Source organism: Emys orbicularis, chromosome 3 (assembly GCF_028017835.1).
Source record: "Emys orbicularis isolate rEmyOrb1 chromosome 3, rEmyOrb1.hap1, whole genome shotgun sequence".
Taxonomy (NCBI): domain Eukaryota; kingdom Metazoa; phylum Chordata; order Testudines; family Emydidae; genus Emys; species Emys orbicularis.
In genome coordinates this window covers 39,249,926-39,266,165 of record NC_088685.1, presented here as the reverse complement: position 1 = coordinate 39,266,165, position 16,240 = coordinate 39,249,926, and the positions used below count along the sequence as shown (strand labels likewise).

Genomic DNA, 16,240 nt, shown 5'->3' with positions numbered 1-16,240 from the left:
ATCTTGTGGAACTGGGTGAGGGGAACCCATAATAGCTTCGTCCGGCAACGATGAGGACGACTTCAGTGCCGAGGGATCTACCACATCCCCTGGTGGTCTAGCTGACTGCACGTCTGGGTACTCAGGGGCCTGGAGGGTCTTTTCCTGTGGGGCCTCCACCTCCGGAGGAGGGTGGGATGCTGCGGCCAGTGGCCTATCTGAGGCCCCCGCCACTAACCAGGCGGCCTGCAAAGGCTGGGTAAACCCCGACGGGTTCCAGGGGTACCATGCCACCGGCCATCGGCCAGGAGGCCATGGGGTTGGTTGCGGTGCCGATGGTGCTGATGATGCCGATGGTACCGCCGGTGCTGGGCCTTGTCCCGCTGACAAGGACTCCTGTTCAGTGCCGGAGTCCTAAGCGGAGCGGTCACTGCGGCGTGACCATGACTGGCTGGACCGGAGGCCCTCCTCCGTGTGGTGCCGGCCACTGTGCCCAACGTCGACCTGTACGATCGAGACAAGTCCCTCACGTGGGCCCTCGGGGATTTTCGGTGTTCGGTGGATCTGCGTCGGTAAACTGGTGAACTATGCCTCACGCTGCTCAACTGGTTACTGGGACCTAGAGCGGGACGGGGAGCCAGAGCGGGCTGGTTGTCAGGAGGATCTCCCCAACCGTGGGGATTTGCGTCTCGGCAACAGGTGCCGGCAGGCGTGTGACTGGTAGCTCTGTTCAACCGATCGGTCACGTGATGAGTGCCAAGGCATTGGAGACATGAGGGGTCAGTCTCGATGCTCATGCCGGGGGGTGCGTGCCTCCGCAGGTCTGTGCCAGGTTACCGGTGAGCCGCGCCTTGAATCCCGCTGTCAATGCCCAGGGTCTGGAGACCGAAGAGGGCTTCTCTGAGCCTGCCTCCTTACTTCCGTGGCATGACGGCTCCTTGTGGGCGAGCGCTGGCTGGACGTCCCCTGTGATGGGGAGCGGTGCTGCTGAGGCAGGGACACGTGGAACGGTCCCAAGGTGGGTTTACCCCTGGACTTGGATACCTCCAGGGCCGGTTTGGGTGGCACCGGTAGTGTCAGGATCTCCTGCGCTGCCTCCAGGGCCTCGGGCATCGACGGGACTTCTAGCTGACAGAGGCCCTCATCACTGTCCGGTGTGGCAGGCATAGTAAGGGAGGGGCTAGACCGTTCGACTTCAGCTGGGACCCGACTCCCTGACGGAGGCGTTGAGCCATCCAGCACAGGTCTTGGCTCTTCTCCGGCCCTCTCCTTTCCCTTACAGGAAGTGGGAGGTCGTCCCCTCGCGGTCCTCTTGGGCTTCTTGGCCGGGGCCGGGAAGGGGGATTGGTGCCGGCTCGTAGATGGTGCTGGTGGGGCGCTCCGCACCGAAGCTGCGGTGCTCATGGCCAAGTCGGACCTCTGCTCCAGTGCCAGGGTCAGCGCTGACACTATCAGGAGTGCCCTAAGACGGATGTCTCTCTCCCTTTTTGTTCGGAGTTTGAATGATTTACAGATGCGACACTTGTCACTTATGTGTCCTTTGCCTAGACACCTTAAACAACTAATGTGCGGGTCACTGATGGGCACAGGCCTCTTACAACGATCGCATGGCTTAAAGCCTGGAGACCGGGGCATGCCCCGTCCCTAGGCTGAGTCCCGTCCGGGACCAACTAACTAGAACTAACACTAAGGGTAACTACTAACTATATACAACTATTTTTCAGGGGGAAAAAACGTTAGTGAGACACACTGAACGAAGCGAAAAGCTAGCCAAAGCAGCAGACGTTCCAGCACCGTCACTGGCGGCAGGAAGGAACTGAGGGTGGGGGGAGCCGGCGGTGCCCCTTATATAGCGGCATGTGCGTGTCGCTCCAGGGGGCGCCAGAGCCAGCCCCTACGGATACCACGGAGGGAAAAACTTCCGGCACCAGTACATGTGCAAGCACACACACCTAATATGGAATGGAAATGAGCAAGCACTCAAAGAAGAACCAGAGGTTCCTACCTAACATAGTGATAATGTAACATCTCCTGACTGAACTGTGACAGAATGGACAGAAATGGTGTTGGCCCACACAGTGTGTCAAGACTATGGATGAAGTAAAGAAGTTTATAACATCTGAAAAAGTGCTTACATACAGCAATACATCCTTACCTATAAACTTAGCTTGTGACTATTCCCCATATGGAATAGGAGCAGTAATTTCACATGTATTGGAAGATGATACTGAAAGGCCTTGTCTTTGCTTCTAGATCTCTGACCTCAGTAGAATATAATTATACCCAAATTGATAGAAAAATAATGAGTTTAATCTGGAGAGTTAAAAAGTTTCACCGATATCTTTATGGGAAACAATCTACTTTGGTTACAGAGCAGCAGCCACTAGTTCCAATTTTTAATCCAAAGAAAGGTGTACCGGCAATGGCTGCAGCACAGTTACAGAGATGGGCAATATTTTGGGGCACTCACTGTTTTGATGTTGTTCAATAGTACCAACCAACATAGAAGTCTTAAAGAGACCTTGAGAAGTCATACAGTCCATTCCCTCCCCTGCACTAGGGAGTATACCAAGTATATCAAGTATACCTAGTTTATCAAGTATACCTAGACCTTCCCTAGCAAATTGTTTAACCTGTTCTTAAAAACTTCCAATGTCACAAATGGGGATTCCACAGCCTCCCTTGGTAACTTATTCCACTACGTAACTATTTTTATAGTTAGAAAGTTTTTTCCTAATATCTAACCTAAATAATGTTTGCTGCAGCTTCAGCCCTTAACTTCTTGTCCTACCTTCAGTGGACATGGAGAACAATTGATCACTGTCCTCTTTATAACAGTCCTTAACATATACCAGGTCCCTCGCATCTTCTTTTCTCAAGACTAAATATACCCTTTTTTTTTAAGGGTATATTTCCTCATAGGTCAGGTTTTCTCAGCCTATGATCACTTTTTTTGCTCTCCTCTGGACTCTCCAATGTATCCACATCTTTCTTAAGGTGTACCTTCCACAACTGGACACAGTTCTCCAGCTAAGGCCTCACCAGAACCTAGTATAGCAGAGTAATTACCTCCCATGCCTTAGATATAACACAGTCACTAATACATCCCAGAATATTTGCCGTTTTCGCAACTGTATCACATTGTTGGCTCATTCAATTTGTGATCCACTATAACCCTCCCAGATCCTTTTCTGCAGTACTACTACAAAGCCAACTATTCCCCATTTTATAGCAATGCCTCTGATTTTTCTTTCCTATATGCAATACTTTGAACTTGTCTTTACTAAATTTTATCTTGTTGATTTCAGACCAATTCTCCAATTTATCAAGGTCATTTTGAAATCTAATCCTGTCCCCCAAAGTGCTTGCAACTCCTCCCAGATTGGTGACATCCACAAATTGGATAATGGAGTGGAGACTGTGATTATACAAGTTATTAATGAAAATACTGAATAACACTAGACCCAGGACTGACCTCTGAGGGACTCCATTAGAGATGTCCTCCCAGTTTGACAGAGAACCAATGATAATTACTGTCCGAGTATGTGTTTTCAACCAGTTGTGCACCCTCCTCATAGCAATTTCATTTAGACCACATTTCCCTAATTTGATTGTGAGAATGTCACGTGAGACAGTGTCAAAAGCTTTAATAAAATCAAGATAAATCGCATCTACTGCTTCCGCCTCTAACCACTAGGCCAGTAACCCTGTCAAAGAAGGAAATTAGGTTGCTCCGTCAGGATTTGTTTTTGCACTATTTTGAACTATTATCCTCCAAGTGCTTACAAATTGATTGTTTAATAATTTGTTTCTGGATCTTTCCGGGTACTGAAATTATGCTGACTGATCAATTCCCAGTGTCCTCTCTGTTCCCCTTTTTAAAGATATGTACAATGATTGCTGTTCTCCAATACTCTGGGACCTCACCCATCCTCCATGAGTTCTTGAAGATGACTGCTAATGATTCCAAGATTTCTTCACTTCGTTCCTTAAATATCCTACGATTAATTTTGTCAGGCCCTGCTGATTTGAATGCATCTAACTTATCTAAATATTCTTTAGCCTGTTCTTTCTCTGTTCTGGCTTGTTTTCCTTCCGCCTTATTGTTAATATTAACAACATGCATGTGAAGATTGCTTATCATGCTTGTCATTGGCAGTAGCAGGTAAGGATCATGAAGTAGAACCAGAGACAGTCAATATATTCTATATTGGCACAAATGGAACCTTTGCCAGTGACAAACACTATAATACAACACAAAATTAAGAATGATCCAGGGCTCGCTAAGTGTATAACAAGGTTTCCTAAAGTTTGGCACCAAAGTGATTATGCCCTTATTTCTGAGTCAGAATTTCTCCCTTCCATTCATCTACATACAAACATCTGATTTACACAGTTCTGGATTCCATTTCTAAAATTTTAAGTAGGTTTTATGCAAAGGAAAAAAATACAGAAAAGTGTACTGAGAGGGCTGTAACACTCACCTGTAGGTATCCAAATACTTTATTTATGATCTAAGAGTTTAAAGTACCAGACTACAATTTTGTAAGATAAGCTCTGATCTACCCTCGCTAATGATATTTTAGCAATATTTGCCTGAGGCATTGTTTTAAATTAAATTTTATTTCATGATTCATGCTCTCTCTCTATTTTCCCTCTCTTAAGGCACCTTTTAATTATAAAAAAAATAAACTTAATTAGATAGTGGTAACTATTAAAATGTGGCTAATCATTGCCAGGTATCTACAATAAAAAGAAACCTGACTTTCTTCCCTCAAGAGAGGCAAAACCAGGCAAGACATCACAGACTACAAGTTACATCAAAAGGAGGGAAGTGTGGATTTTCAGACGTCAGAATTTGAGAAGGGAGAGCGGTCAAATACCAAAAGGAGTGCCAGGTATTTATCCCCTTTATATTTTCACTTAAGGGCATGAAGGATGGAGTGGGCCCAAGTGTCCCTCAGTTCCTTTGTCCAGTTCAAAATCCAAGTGGTGTAGAACTCCCTAGTAGAGGGGAAAGAGAGCAAGTCATGGAATTCATGTGGACAACACATCTTGAAAAAACACAGTTACTGGAAGGTAAGTAACTGTTCTTTCTACCTCAAGTGATTGTCCACATGTATTCCACTTCTGGTGACTAGTGAGAAGTGACCTCATAATTAGGAGAAGGTCGCTAGAAGCCCCATTTAACTCAAGACTGCAGGACAGCCCTGTCAAAGAGGACATCAAATCTTGAGGCCTCAACTAAAGAATAGCTGGCTGAAAGTGTGGACTCATCCCCACTGTAGCTGCACTGCAAATTTCTGAAATTGGCATGCTTCCCACAGAAGACAGAAAAGATCCTGAGCCCTGGTGGAGTAGACTATAATCTAAATAAAACTCATAGATTTATTTAAGGCCATGACACTATGTCTACATTACGTCTGGTCTACACTAGGAAATTAAGTCGCCATAACTGTGTCGCTCAGGGGTGTGAAACTCCCTCCCCCCCCCCCCGGAGCAACACCGTTAAACCGAACTAACCCCCCGTGTAGACAGCACTAGGTCGACGGGAAAATTCTCCTTTCGACCTAGCTACTGCCTCCTGGGGAGGTGGATTACCTTCGCCGACATAGATAGTGTCTTCACTGAAACACTACAGCGGCAAAGCGGCAGAGGTACTGCTGTAGTGGTTTATATGTAGACATGCCCTAATACAATTAAATACCGATTTAGACAGTCTTTGGGTGGATACTGCCTGACCTTTCACCCAATCTGCAAATGTTACAAATAGCCTGGGGGAACCCCTGAAGGTTCTTGTTCTTTCACGATATTATGAAAGAGTCCTAACCACATCAAGGATGTGCAATTTGGCCTCCCCCTGGTTGAAGTGGGGCTAAGGAAAGAAAAATGGCAGGTGAACAGTCTAATTGAAATGAAAATCTAAGACAATCTTGAAAAACACTTATGACGAAACCTAAGGATCACTTCGTCGGTATGGAACGCAGTGTAAAGTGGACCAGTCGTGAGGCCCTGCATCTCCTTTACCTTTCAAGCTGATGTTATAGTCACTAAAAAGGTCATTTTCACAGAAAGATTATATGGAAAGCAAGTTGCTAATGGCTCAAAAGGGGGTCCCCATTAACCCACCTAACACTATATTGAGGTCCCAAAAGGAAGGGGGCTCACAGAAAGTGGGAAACACATGAAATAAGGCCCCTAAGGAATATAGCAACTATAGGGTGAGAAAATATGTTTTCCCCTAGAATGGGAGGACAATATTGCTGCTTGATGTACCCTTATGGAGCTGATGGATAGCCCTGAATGCTTTAGCCATATCAGATAGATCAGAATAGTAGGAATTGCGACTTCTAAGGGAGACAAGTGGCATAGTGTTGTCTAAATAAAGAACCTCTTCCATTTAGGTGCATAGGTCAATCTAGTAGAGTCCTTCCTGCTATGCACAAAAATATTCTGGATTTCAGCTAAACAGCTTCTTTCACTGACAGAGAGAGACAAGGTGGGTAAGGTAATATCTTTTATTGGCCCAACTTCCATTGGTGAGACAAGCTTTTGAGCTTACAAAGACCTCTGCTTTAGTCTGAGAAAATAACCCCAAGTGTCACTGCTCTTTGTAAGGTTGAAAGCTTCTCTCTCTCACCAACAGAAGTTGGTCCAATAAAAGATATTGCCTCACCTACATAATCAGTGGATAGGTACACTTTATTCTCAGAGTTCATGAGATAAGGAAAGCATCTGACAAGAAGACTGTATTCAGCCTTTCCCCAAATCTCCCACCCTGGAACAGAATGTTTGGCATTTCTTGTTCTCATCTGAAGCAACACTGCTCATTATCCTCACCTGCAGAAGATGGTTTGCAAACTCAAATCCTTAGCGGGCAATTTGCAGATGAGAGGGCTGGTCCAGCAGGACATTCTGAAAGTCTGGCAGAAGCAGAATTACTGGTACAATCTGTTGAAGAATGCACCAATTCCAGAGATGAACTTGCTTAGCAAAGGAGGGATAATTGTATTCCTTTCTGTTTGTTGACATAAAACATTGCTGTTGTGTTGTCTGTCATTTCCTCAACTGTTAGTCCATAGCATAAGAAGAAACGCTTTGCATGCTAGACAAATAGCTCCGAGTTCCAGAACATTTATGGCAGTCCAGAGGCCTTGTGCCTTGTAATGCTGCATGGAATATCGGTGATCATTTATAATATTATTGATACCAATATTACAAAATAGAAATGAATATTACAAGTATGCCATGGAAGGTATCAGTACAAAAGTTATGATTTGCTAAGAATGATAATCTTGTTTATATGTACGTATCATCTTTGTTTCATGAGTTATAAATAACTGCATCTCAAACTTGTGCTGTCTTTCTGAGTGACATCTCCATACAGATTGGCATCAGCACTATCCAGCCTGCTTAATGGCCCATCAAGGGCAATCAACTGTACAATGAACCAACAGAGAGAAGCCAGGGGCTATGCCTATGAGTCAGCAGGACATGTAGGGACATGCCTATGGACAGGGGACTCCAAGAGCTTTTCCATGCCCATGTGCTGTGAGCATCTGTTTGGGATAAAGGATGTACAAGCCAAGCCACATGACAAAGGATATAAAAAGGCAGCTACATCTTCTCCATTTTGTCTTCAATCCTGCTTCTCACCTCTGGAGTAACTTCTCTACAAACTGAAAAGGACTAATATATTCACCCAAGCTTTGGAGATGTTCCAGAGGGACTTTACAAGCCAGCAAATTCACCAGTGCTGCTAAGAACCTGATATATGGACTCTGAAGTTATGTGTATGTATCTGATTGCTTTGGCCATTTAACATCTCTCTTCTCTCTTTTCTTTTCATTTATAATAAAACCTTTAGTTTTAGATACTAAGGGATTGGCTGGCAGCATGGTATTTTGGGTAAGATCCAAACTAATATTGATCTGGTACTGTGGCTGGCCCTTTGGGGATCAGAAGAACATTTTGTACAGTGCATACAAGTTTTAAATAACTTCTCACTTTACTGGACCTATTTGCTGATTGTGAGCCAGAGAATGGAATGCAATAAAAAGGGCTGTGCAGTTTCTTTCCCCCCCCCCCAGCTCCTTGATAACTTGTGGGGGGGGGGGACCAGGAGCACAGTTTGTGACTGGCCAGTGAATCTAACTACAGTGTTAAGCACCAGGTTTGGGAGAATCTGCTCTCCTTTCTGCAGCCGGCCCTGACCTTGGCATTTTCAGTGTGGGCTACCGTAGGCAACTTGGGTCACAGACCTGTGGGTGGTCTAGGTGGGCTCCCCACCCGAGCGTGGAAGTCACCAATATTTTGATAGGTAGGCACAGCTGGAGAAATCAGTACTCCTTTGCACACATGGGAGTCTTCCACCAATTTAATAATGAGAAGGCTTCTCAGGGCACCTGTGTCTTCATGTCCATATGATGTATGTTGGGCAGATACACTATTTTCAACCACATTTCTATGAAACAGAGGTGAAATCTGGCATGCTATGTGGCGTAAGTGAGAGACATGCTCTCGCTCATGTCTTTGGGTGAGCTTGCAGCTGGTTGATGAGGTCTACCTTGGTCTTGAATCTGTCCTGTGGCAGATTTAGCCCTTGCTGATGGGGAATCTAACACTATCCTTATGAACTCTAGTCTCTGGGTTTGCAACAGTGATTGACTTTCCTTTTTAGATTTTGAGATCTGGTGTGGTGAAAAGATGTAGGACTAAGTGAATAGAATCGTTCACCTGCCATGGTGATCTTCCTCGAATGAGCCAGTCATCGAGTACTGGCATACCTTGCCTCGTAAAATGAGCTTGTCAATCACTTGCTGAATACTCTTGGTTTTGTTGAAAGACCAAAGGGAAGGACTTTGTACTGGTAGTGGGAAGTTCCCACTTGGAATCTTAGTTATTTTGTGTGTGCCAGGTGAATTGATATGTGAAAGTATGTGTCTTCTAAACTGAGAGCTGTGAACCATTTTTGAGGATCTAAGGATAAGATTATAGAGGCTAGAATTACCAAACTGAATTTAGAGTTACCAAACTGAATTTGAAATGACGGATGAAGCTGTTTGAGTTGTCTCAAATCTAGTACTAGGTGCTTGTCTCCCTTGTTCTTAGGGATTATACAATAATGGGAGCAAAATCCATTCCCCTTTTAACTCCAGAGGCTCTTCTTCCACTGTTCAGAGATTTAGAAGGGTATTCACTTCTTACTTTAACAGTTTTTTGTAAGAGGAGTCCTTGAAGAGGGGTAGGAAGGGACTGCAAATGAATAATACCTCACACTGTTAATCTCTAAGACCCAGTGGTTTGAGTTAAATCAATTCCAAGCCTCTCAAAAATAAAAAGGTGGTTGCCAGAAATGGGGGTGGCAAGAAGGGTATAGATTCTCCAAACGCTCTATATGGCTCTCAATGATGGTGTCCAAACTGGCTGCCATGAGGGGGATCTAGAGGTGCAGCATCCAAGGAAGAGAGCCTCTGTGTTGGAAACTTTGCTCCTTCCTTGGTGGCTCACATGATCTTTGTGGATTATAATCACCTTTGTCCAGCTTGTCCTTGTCCGCCCCTCCATGAATGCAAGTCGACGCCACACCATTCCGTTTTGTTGCGAGCACGTTCTTTCCATTTCTGGCCAAAGAGTTCTGTCATGGGATCGGCCCAGCATGTTTTCGGTCTGCCCAGCAGTTGCTTGTGGTCTCTAGGGATCCAGTCACTGATGCAGGTTGTCCACCTATTGTCTTCCCTACGGATTACATGACCTGCCCATCTCTGCTTTGCATCCTACATTGTCTGCACTACATCAGTCACCTCTGTACGCCTTCTAATCTCCTGATTCAGTATGTGATCATGGACCGATATCTTACACATTTGCCTTTTCATTGCTCTCTGGGTGACAGCGAATTTTTTCTTCCTCCGCTTTCCTCATTGACCAGCTTTCTGCTCCATATATAATTGCTGGCAGAACAGTGGAGTTAAACAGTTCTTTTCTTCATGGGAAGTTCATAATCTGTTAGAGATGTCTTTATTTTGTTGAAACTTCCCCTCCCCGCCTTTCTCCTCCTACGGCATTCCCCTTCAAATGAGTTGTCTCTGTTCACCTGCTGACCCAGGTAAATATATTTGTCAACCTCCTCGATTACTTTCCCATTTACAGTGATGATTCCTGCTGCACAATGCTCATTCCACATCCACTTCATCTTCAAAGTGTACACTTCCAACCCGATATCATGCAAAAGTGTTTGCAGTTGCTGCAATTTCTCCAGTTCTCCTGTGTCCTTTGCCAATATTACACAATCGGCAGTGAAGAGAAGCTGCGTTAACTGTTCTCCGTCAATTCTGATTCCTTCTTCCCAGTACAATTTCTTTAACCGCGACTCCAGTACTGCTGAAAACAGCTTCAGTGACTGTCTGACTCCTCTATGTATAATAATAATGCACGGGACATGGAATAATGTTATCTCTGTCGAACAATTGTGGTTAATTTCTTCCAGCACGTCAATGTACCTCACGTCGATTCCGATTTCGTTGAGCGCATTGAATACAGCGTTAATCTCCACCAAGTCAAATGCCTTTTTGTAGTCGACAAATTCAAGACACAATGGTACTTTGTATTCCTTGCATTTTTTCAAAGAGCTGCCGAACTGAGCGGATGTGATCAATTGTTGAATAACCTGAGTGGAAACCAGCTTGTTCTCTGGTTTCATGCATTTCAAGATCCTTCTTAATCCAATTGAGTATGACGCGGGTGAAGATCTTGTGAGAGGACTGTGATCAGATGGTAGTTGCTCAATTCTTTTGGATCGCCTTTCTTCATCAATAGTATTGTTTCGATTTCTTCCATGCATCTGGAACATGCTTGCTACTGATGTAGACAGTATCTTCAAGGGTTATAATAATACATACAGAAACCTTTATCTAGAGTGGTTTGTGACCAGGCCTGCTCTGTCTTAGGGGCTGGCATGTAGCCGCCAAGAAATGGACAATAGCTCTTTAATCTTTTATAGAGCGTAGAGCTTTATCAGTTCTTGAGTTATAACCTTCAAACGGGAGGACCTCAGAAGCTGACTGGACCTCCTTCGTACTCTCGAAGGCTGTAACCATGAAGCCCTGAGCATGGCACTGGAATTTGTCATTGATTGTGCTGCCATGTCCAATGCATTTAATGCTACCTGCAGCAATATATGAGTTACTAGTTGTCCCTCAGCTACAAAAGACTTAGGTTCCTCCCTAAATTCTTGAATTTATGTGTCTACCATGTGATGCAGAAGTTCCTGAATTTTTTTTAAATAGTCAGACTGAATGGATGTGCAGTGCACAACTGCTTCATCTGGTGAGGAAGAGGCGATCACTGCTGAGATCAAGTGCTTCTCTATTTGCAAGTGTTCTTCCTCACTTTCCTGTTCTTACTGGGGTTTAATGTGAGTCAATGCCAGATGTCCTTCTCAAGGAACCACAAGTTTCACAGGGAAGGGAGATCAACATCTAGTGGTGGTAGCAGAGCTAGGTTTCCTTGCCAGATCACTCAATACCAAGAACAACTTTGGTGCCAAGAAAGTCAGTGCCAGGAGCATCTGTGCTGCAAGAGTCAGCGTCACTGTGTGCATCAATATTACTACTGAGAGGTTGGTGCCGGCAAAATGTGGACTGCTGCCTGAGACAGCACCCTATCGGCTCGGGGACCAGGTTTTGCCAGGTTGTCAGAGGGGCCAAATTTGGGCTGTGAACTACCTTTGGCCGAGTAGTGTGAGATCTATGCCTCCTTTTATTAGGTTCCAGGGAGGGTAATCAAGGCCTGCACTTACTGTGGGAACTATGCCCCTTCTGACCCCTTTCAGACAACTAAGTGAAGGATATGACTTGGCTGCTCTGCTGGTCTCAGTGGATGAAGTTTTCTTTGAAGAGTGAGCCTGGGAGCTGAGTTGGGCAGCAGGTCACAGGAGCACTGACTGAGGAAGCCTGCTGAGGCCCAGTTGGCTTTTTTTCCCCTTCCGTTCTGAGGAAGCTTGCATTGAGTGCTCCCGGAGAAAACATTTAAGATGGGCCTCTCTTGCCTTCTACATGCTTTTGGAGAAGAAGCAACAGATCTAGCATCTATTGGGCAAATGATCCTCTCCCAGAAAAAAGAGGCACATTCAGTGTCTGTCATTCAATGAAATAGTTGCTTCACAGGAAGGACAAGTTTTGAAGCCCAGGGGCTTCATTTCAGCCATAGCAGCTAATCCCCATTAGGGTGGGGAAAGTCCCAAACACTAAGAAGAGGGTTTTGTTGTTGTTGTTTTTACATATAGCTAATAGGTGTAAAAAACAAAAACAAAATCACTGCAATAACTATGCTAGTATTATTAGCTAACTACACACAACTAGTAAAGTTACACAGTATGCAGAGAAGTGGACATTACAGGGTTTCCATCTTGCAGCCACAGGCAGTAAGAGTGCAGGAAAGGCTCCAGTGGACATTGCTGGCTAACAGAATCCAATCTCACACATATGGATGCATGTGCATCAGAAGTGGAATACACGTGGACAATCACTGAAGAAAGTTTTTCTTCAATTTACAGTAAAGTAGCCTGAGCAGTAATTTGTACAAGGCCAGTCAAACAATGTCAGAAATAGGAAAGTTAGGAGTTCCTGGGTCCCAGTCCCCCGCTCAGTCAGCTACACTGTATTGCCTGTTGGTGCTTTATATGCTATTTTCCCCATAAAAGATAACAGGTCTTAAAAATAAATAAGCATAGCTGTTATTTCAGCTGCTTTGACAAACTATAAAATCAGCTTTTTATCACTTTCATTTCTATATTCAGATCATAAAAGAAAAAGAAAACAGAGTTTGGATTTGAAAAAAGTCACTAAACAATTAAAAAAAAAATCTATTCTAAATTCACTTAAGTTTTCCATGGGCATTTTGGCTGTACCTGTCTCCATCTCGAAGACGTTTAAACTGTGTACTCAATAGACACATCAAAGTTGGCCCCAATCGGCTACCAGGAACTAAATCTTCTACCATAAGAGCAGGAAATAAATCTATGTTCAGAGGTGACCCATAGAGCCTATAACAAGAGAAACACAAATAGTTATGTTAAAATTATACATTTATAAAAGCATTCAGTATTATGACAAAACTAAGGGCAATGGATCTGAACTATTCACAGCAAAAATGACTGATATTAAATCACTTTAGCATTCTCTTCCTGCATTGTGCTGCACTTAATTCAAAGAGGTTTTTAAGGTCAGGCTTGACAAAGCCCTGGCTGGGATGATTTAATTGGGAATTGGTCCTGCTTTGAGCAGGGGGTTGGACTAGATGACCTCCTGAGGTCCCTTCCAACCCTGATATTCTATGATTCTATGAAAACTGAAGATATAAATACTATCATGAGATTTCAGTACTAAATATATTTAGTTTTTAAATATTACTCATAAAAAAAATCTCCTATGGGTGTATACATGAACACATGGTCTCTGGATGGGCTCAGCTTCATGGAGTTTCTACAACTCAAGGAGTGGACGAATCAGATCTGTGTAAGTCTCACTGGGGGAAAGACATTCTGTAGCTTATGCAGGTACTCGGGAACCCTGAGCCTTCCATACATATCTCCTGATGTTGGCAGGAAGTTTTGTGGGATATTCCCTTTATACCTTTCCTAACAAATACTTCCTTCTAGGTTAGACATTTAAATAATTATTATTTTCACATGCACATTTAGATATAAAAGTACATTTGAATTTTTAACAGTTAACTTTCACCTCAAGCTCACCTGCTAAGTTTCTCTCTGATTTCAGGATTCCTAATTTCGTTTTTCAGATCTTCAAAAGTATGAGCTGAAGAAAGATTACAGTAAACTCTAAAATCATGGTAGGGAGGAATTCCATGATCTCTGCCTCTCTGAATATTCATAGCTGCCAGATCTAAAGCCACGGTACGTGCCATGGAGAATAGTCTCTCTGTTAATTCTGTATTGAGTAACTGTGATGGTACTCGCATCTTACCAGCAACCCCAAACAATCCCCTTAACAGTGGATCAATGCCTCCTTCATTTACAATCCGAAAGGGAGAGAAGAATGCCTTATGAAGAGGTATATGGCCTTGTAGAATAGGCTCAAAGTTTTCATCCAGCCGATACAGTAAGGGATTGATAAGTGTGTGACCAAACCTAAAAGCGGCAGTTGCAAACTCATTAGTTATGCCAGAATTAACATTGGGATCATAACCTTTATATTCACCAAGCATCTTCATGCCTACCTCTCCAAAGATCTTAGGTAGCCAATGGTTGTATGTTATATGTTGCATTTCTGCACCAACAATTTTGCGTGTTTCATGATATATTGTGTCCCCATCCCAGTGTGGGTTGAGTTTCAGTAACTCTGTAGCAATTCTGTTGTGTTCTCTAAACCACAATGTATGCATACTGGTGAGACCCAGTTGCTCATTAGCACGATGATCCCCAGCTAAGAAGCAAGGAATTGGGCTCTCGTTTTCATCTCTCATGCATTCTGTTGGTGGACCAGTAGCAAATGGAAGAAGAGGCTTGCCGGATCTCTGTACAATGCCCTGTCTCAGAAGACCCCTTTGACTTGCCAAGTCTCTGATTTCTTGTGACTCATGGTCTGAACTGCCGTACACATTGGATGCATCAATATACGAAGTCAGCTGGTTAATCTGTTCTCGTGGGTAAACAGAATTCATTAGAAGAGATGTCATGCCACTTCCGCAAACAGGACTGGAGCGTACAAAAAACATGCACCGTGCACCATTTCTAACTCGGGGGTCATTTGGTGGTACCATGATTGAGAAACATGGAGGATCATTTGTACAAACTGAACTGCAGTGCTGACCATCAGAAAACCTGGCTTCACTCAGAGCCGCAACTGTGGAGTCTAGGTCATGATCAAGGAATTGACCCCATTGCATTAGAAAGTGAGTAAACTGATCATCAGGGGTTATTGTTTCAGTTCCTATTAGAGATGTTGAAACCAAGCGAGGCATGGGGAGTGTGTATCCATTATAGTGTCTATTAGGTCCAATGCCCCTAGGCAAGTTAAATCCATTTTCATAGACTGACTTTAACAAACGTTCAAAGGCTGTCAGAGAGGCACCCCACATCGGATGCTGCAGGTTATTGCAAGTTCCATCATGTGTCCTGTATTTCTGGTGAAAGCACATATCTGAGCAGTTATTCACTCGTCTATGGGCTGTGCAGCCTGACAGATTAGCTATCAGGTTCAAGTATTGTGGAGATACAAGATCGTTATAGTGATAGCCTGAAACAGAACAGAAGCATAGGGAAAATTAAAGACTTATCAGATTTTGGATACAAAATCACAAATATTCTAGACATCATTTTATCATCTTTTGATTTAAAAAAAATTCCACATACCCTTGGACAAATTCAAAGGAAAAAGAATTTGCATGACAACAATGATTCAAAGCTTTTCAAAAGATTAGACACCTAAATGAAATAGGCAGATTTCAAAAGTACTCAACACCAAACATCTGCCATTGAGAATAATTTGAAAATCTGCCCACTTCATTTAGGTGCCTAAATGGGAAATGAGCTCTTCTGAAAATCTGGTCGTAACTGGATGTTGAGAACATCTGAAAATGTGGCCCAAAACTAATATCAGCTGAAGCTTTTCTACTCTCAGAACTCTGATATCTTATACAAGCTTTTGATTACTTCAAAATATATTTATTACTATTATGTATTGTTTTATATGTTATATAAATATTACAGCAATACAAAAAAGACATACACACCCTCCACCCTGCTCAGAATACAAGTGCCCCATTATGCTAGGAACCCCAAAACACATCAGTAGTTGTGGTCCTTAATCTTACAATCTAATCAAAGACAAGTGAGTGTAACAAACAATAGGCAGGAAGAGGGGAGGAGGTTAACGGTAATAAAATAATGTGTTTATAGAAGCTAACAGCTTGCACAATTAAATGGTAATCACTCAAGAATAATGTTACATATGATCTGAATGCAAAATTCAAAGAGTAGGTGTAAGTTATCTGCCCTACAAATAATATTTTCAGGACTATTCTGGCCTCTGAAACACTGTACACCATGGTGCAGAATCATCACTGGCTACTAAAGAACAGAACATAATACACTATTTTGAGGATTTTTAACACTTCAAGATGAGGATGTTGTGGCTCTGCTACTCCAAGGCCTGTCCTTGTAATCAAGTCTCCCTTTCAATAACACCCCTTTTTAAGTTATCTTCATTTATTATAGTCTTCTGAATCTCTCTTTCCTTTTGCT

General features: G+C 43.4%; 1 protein-coding gene across 1 annotated transcript in view; it reads right to left on the bottom strand.

The window, feature by feature from the left end:
• The window catches only part of PXDN (peroxidasin), a 158,811-nt gene that overhangs the window by 29,737 nt on the left and 112,834 nt on the right, over window positions 1-16,240 (bottom strand). Inside the window, exons 17-18 of the mRNA XM_065401091.1 lie at window positions 13,730-15,233; window positions 12,887-13,021 (exon numbers count right to left, since the gene is read on the bottom strand). Coding sequence (XP_065257163.1) covers window positions 12,887-13,021; window positions 13,730-15,233 — 1,639 coding nt within the window. The remainder of the gene's footprint in view (window positions 1-12,886; window positions 13,022-13,729; window positions 15,234-16,240) is intronic.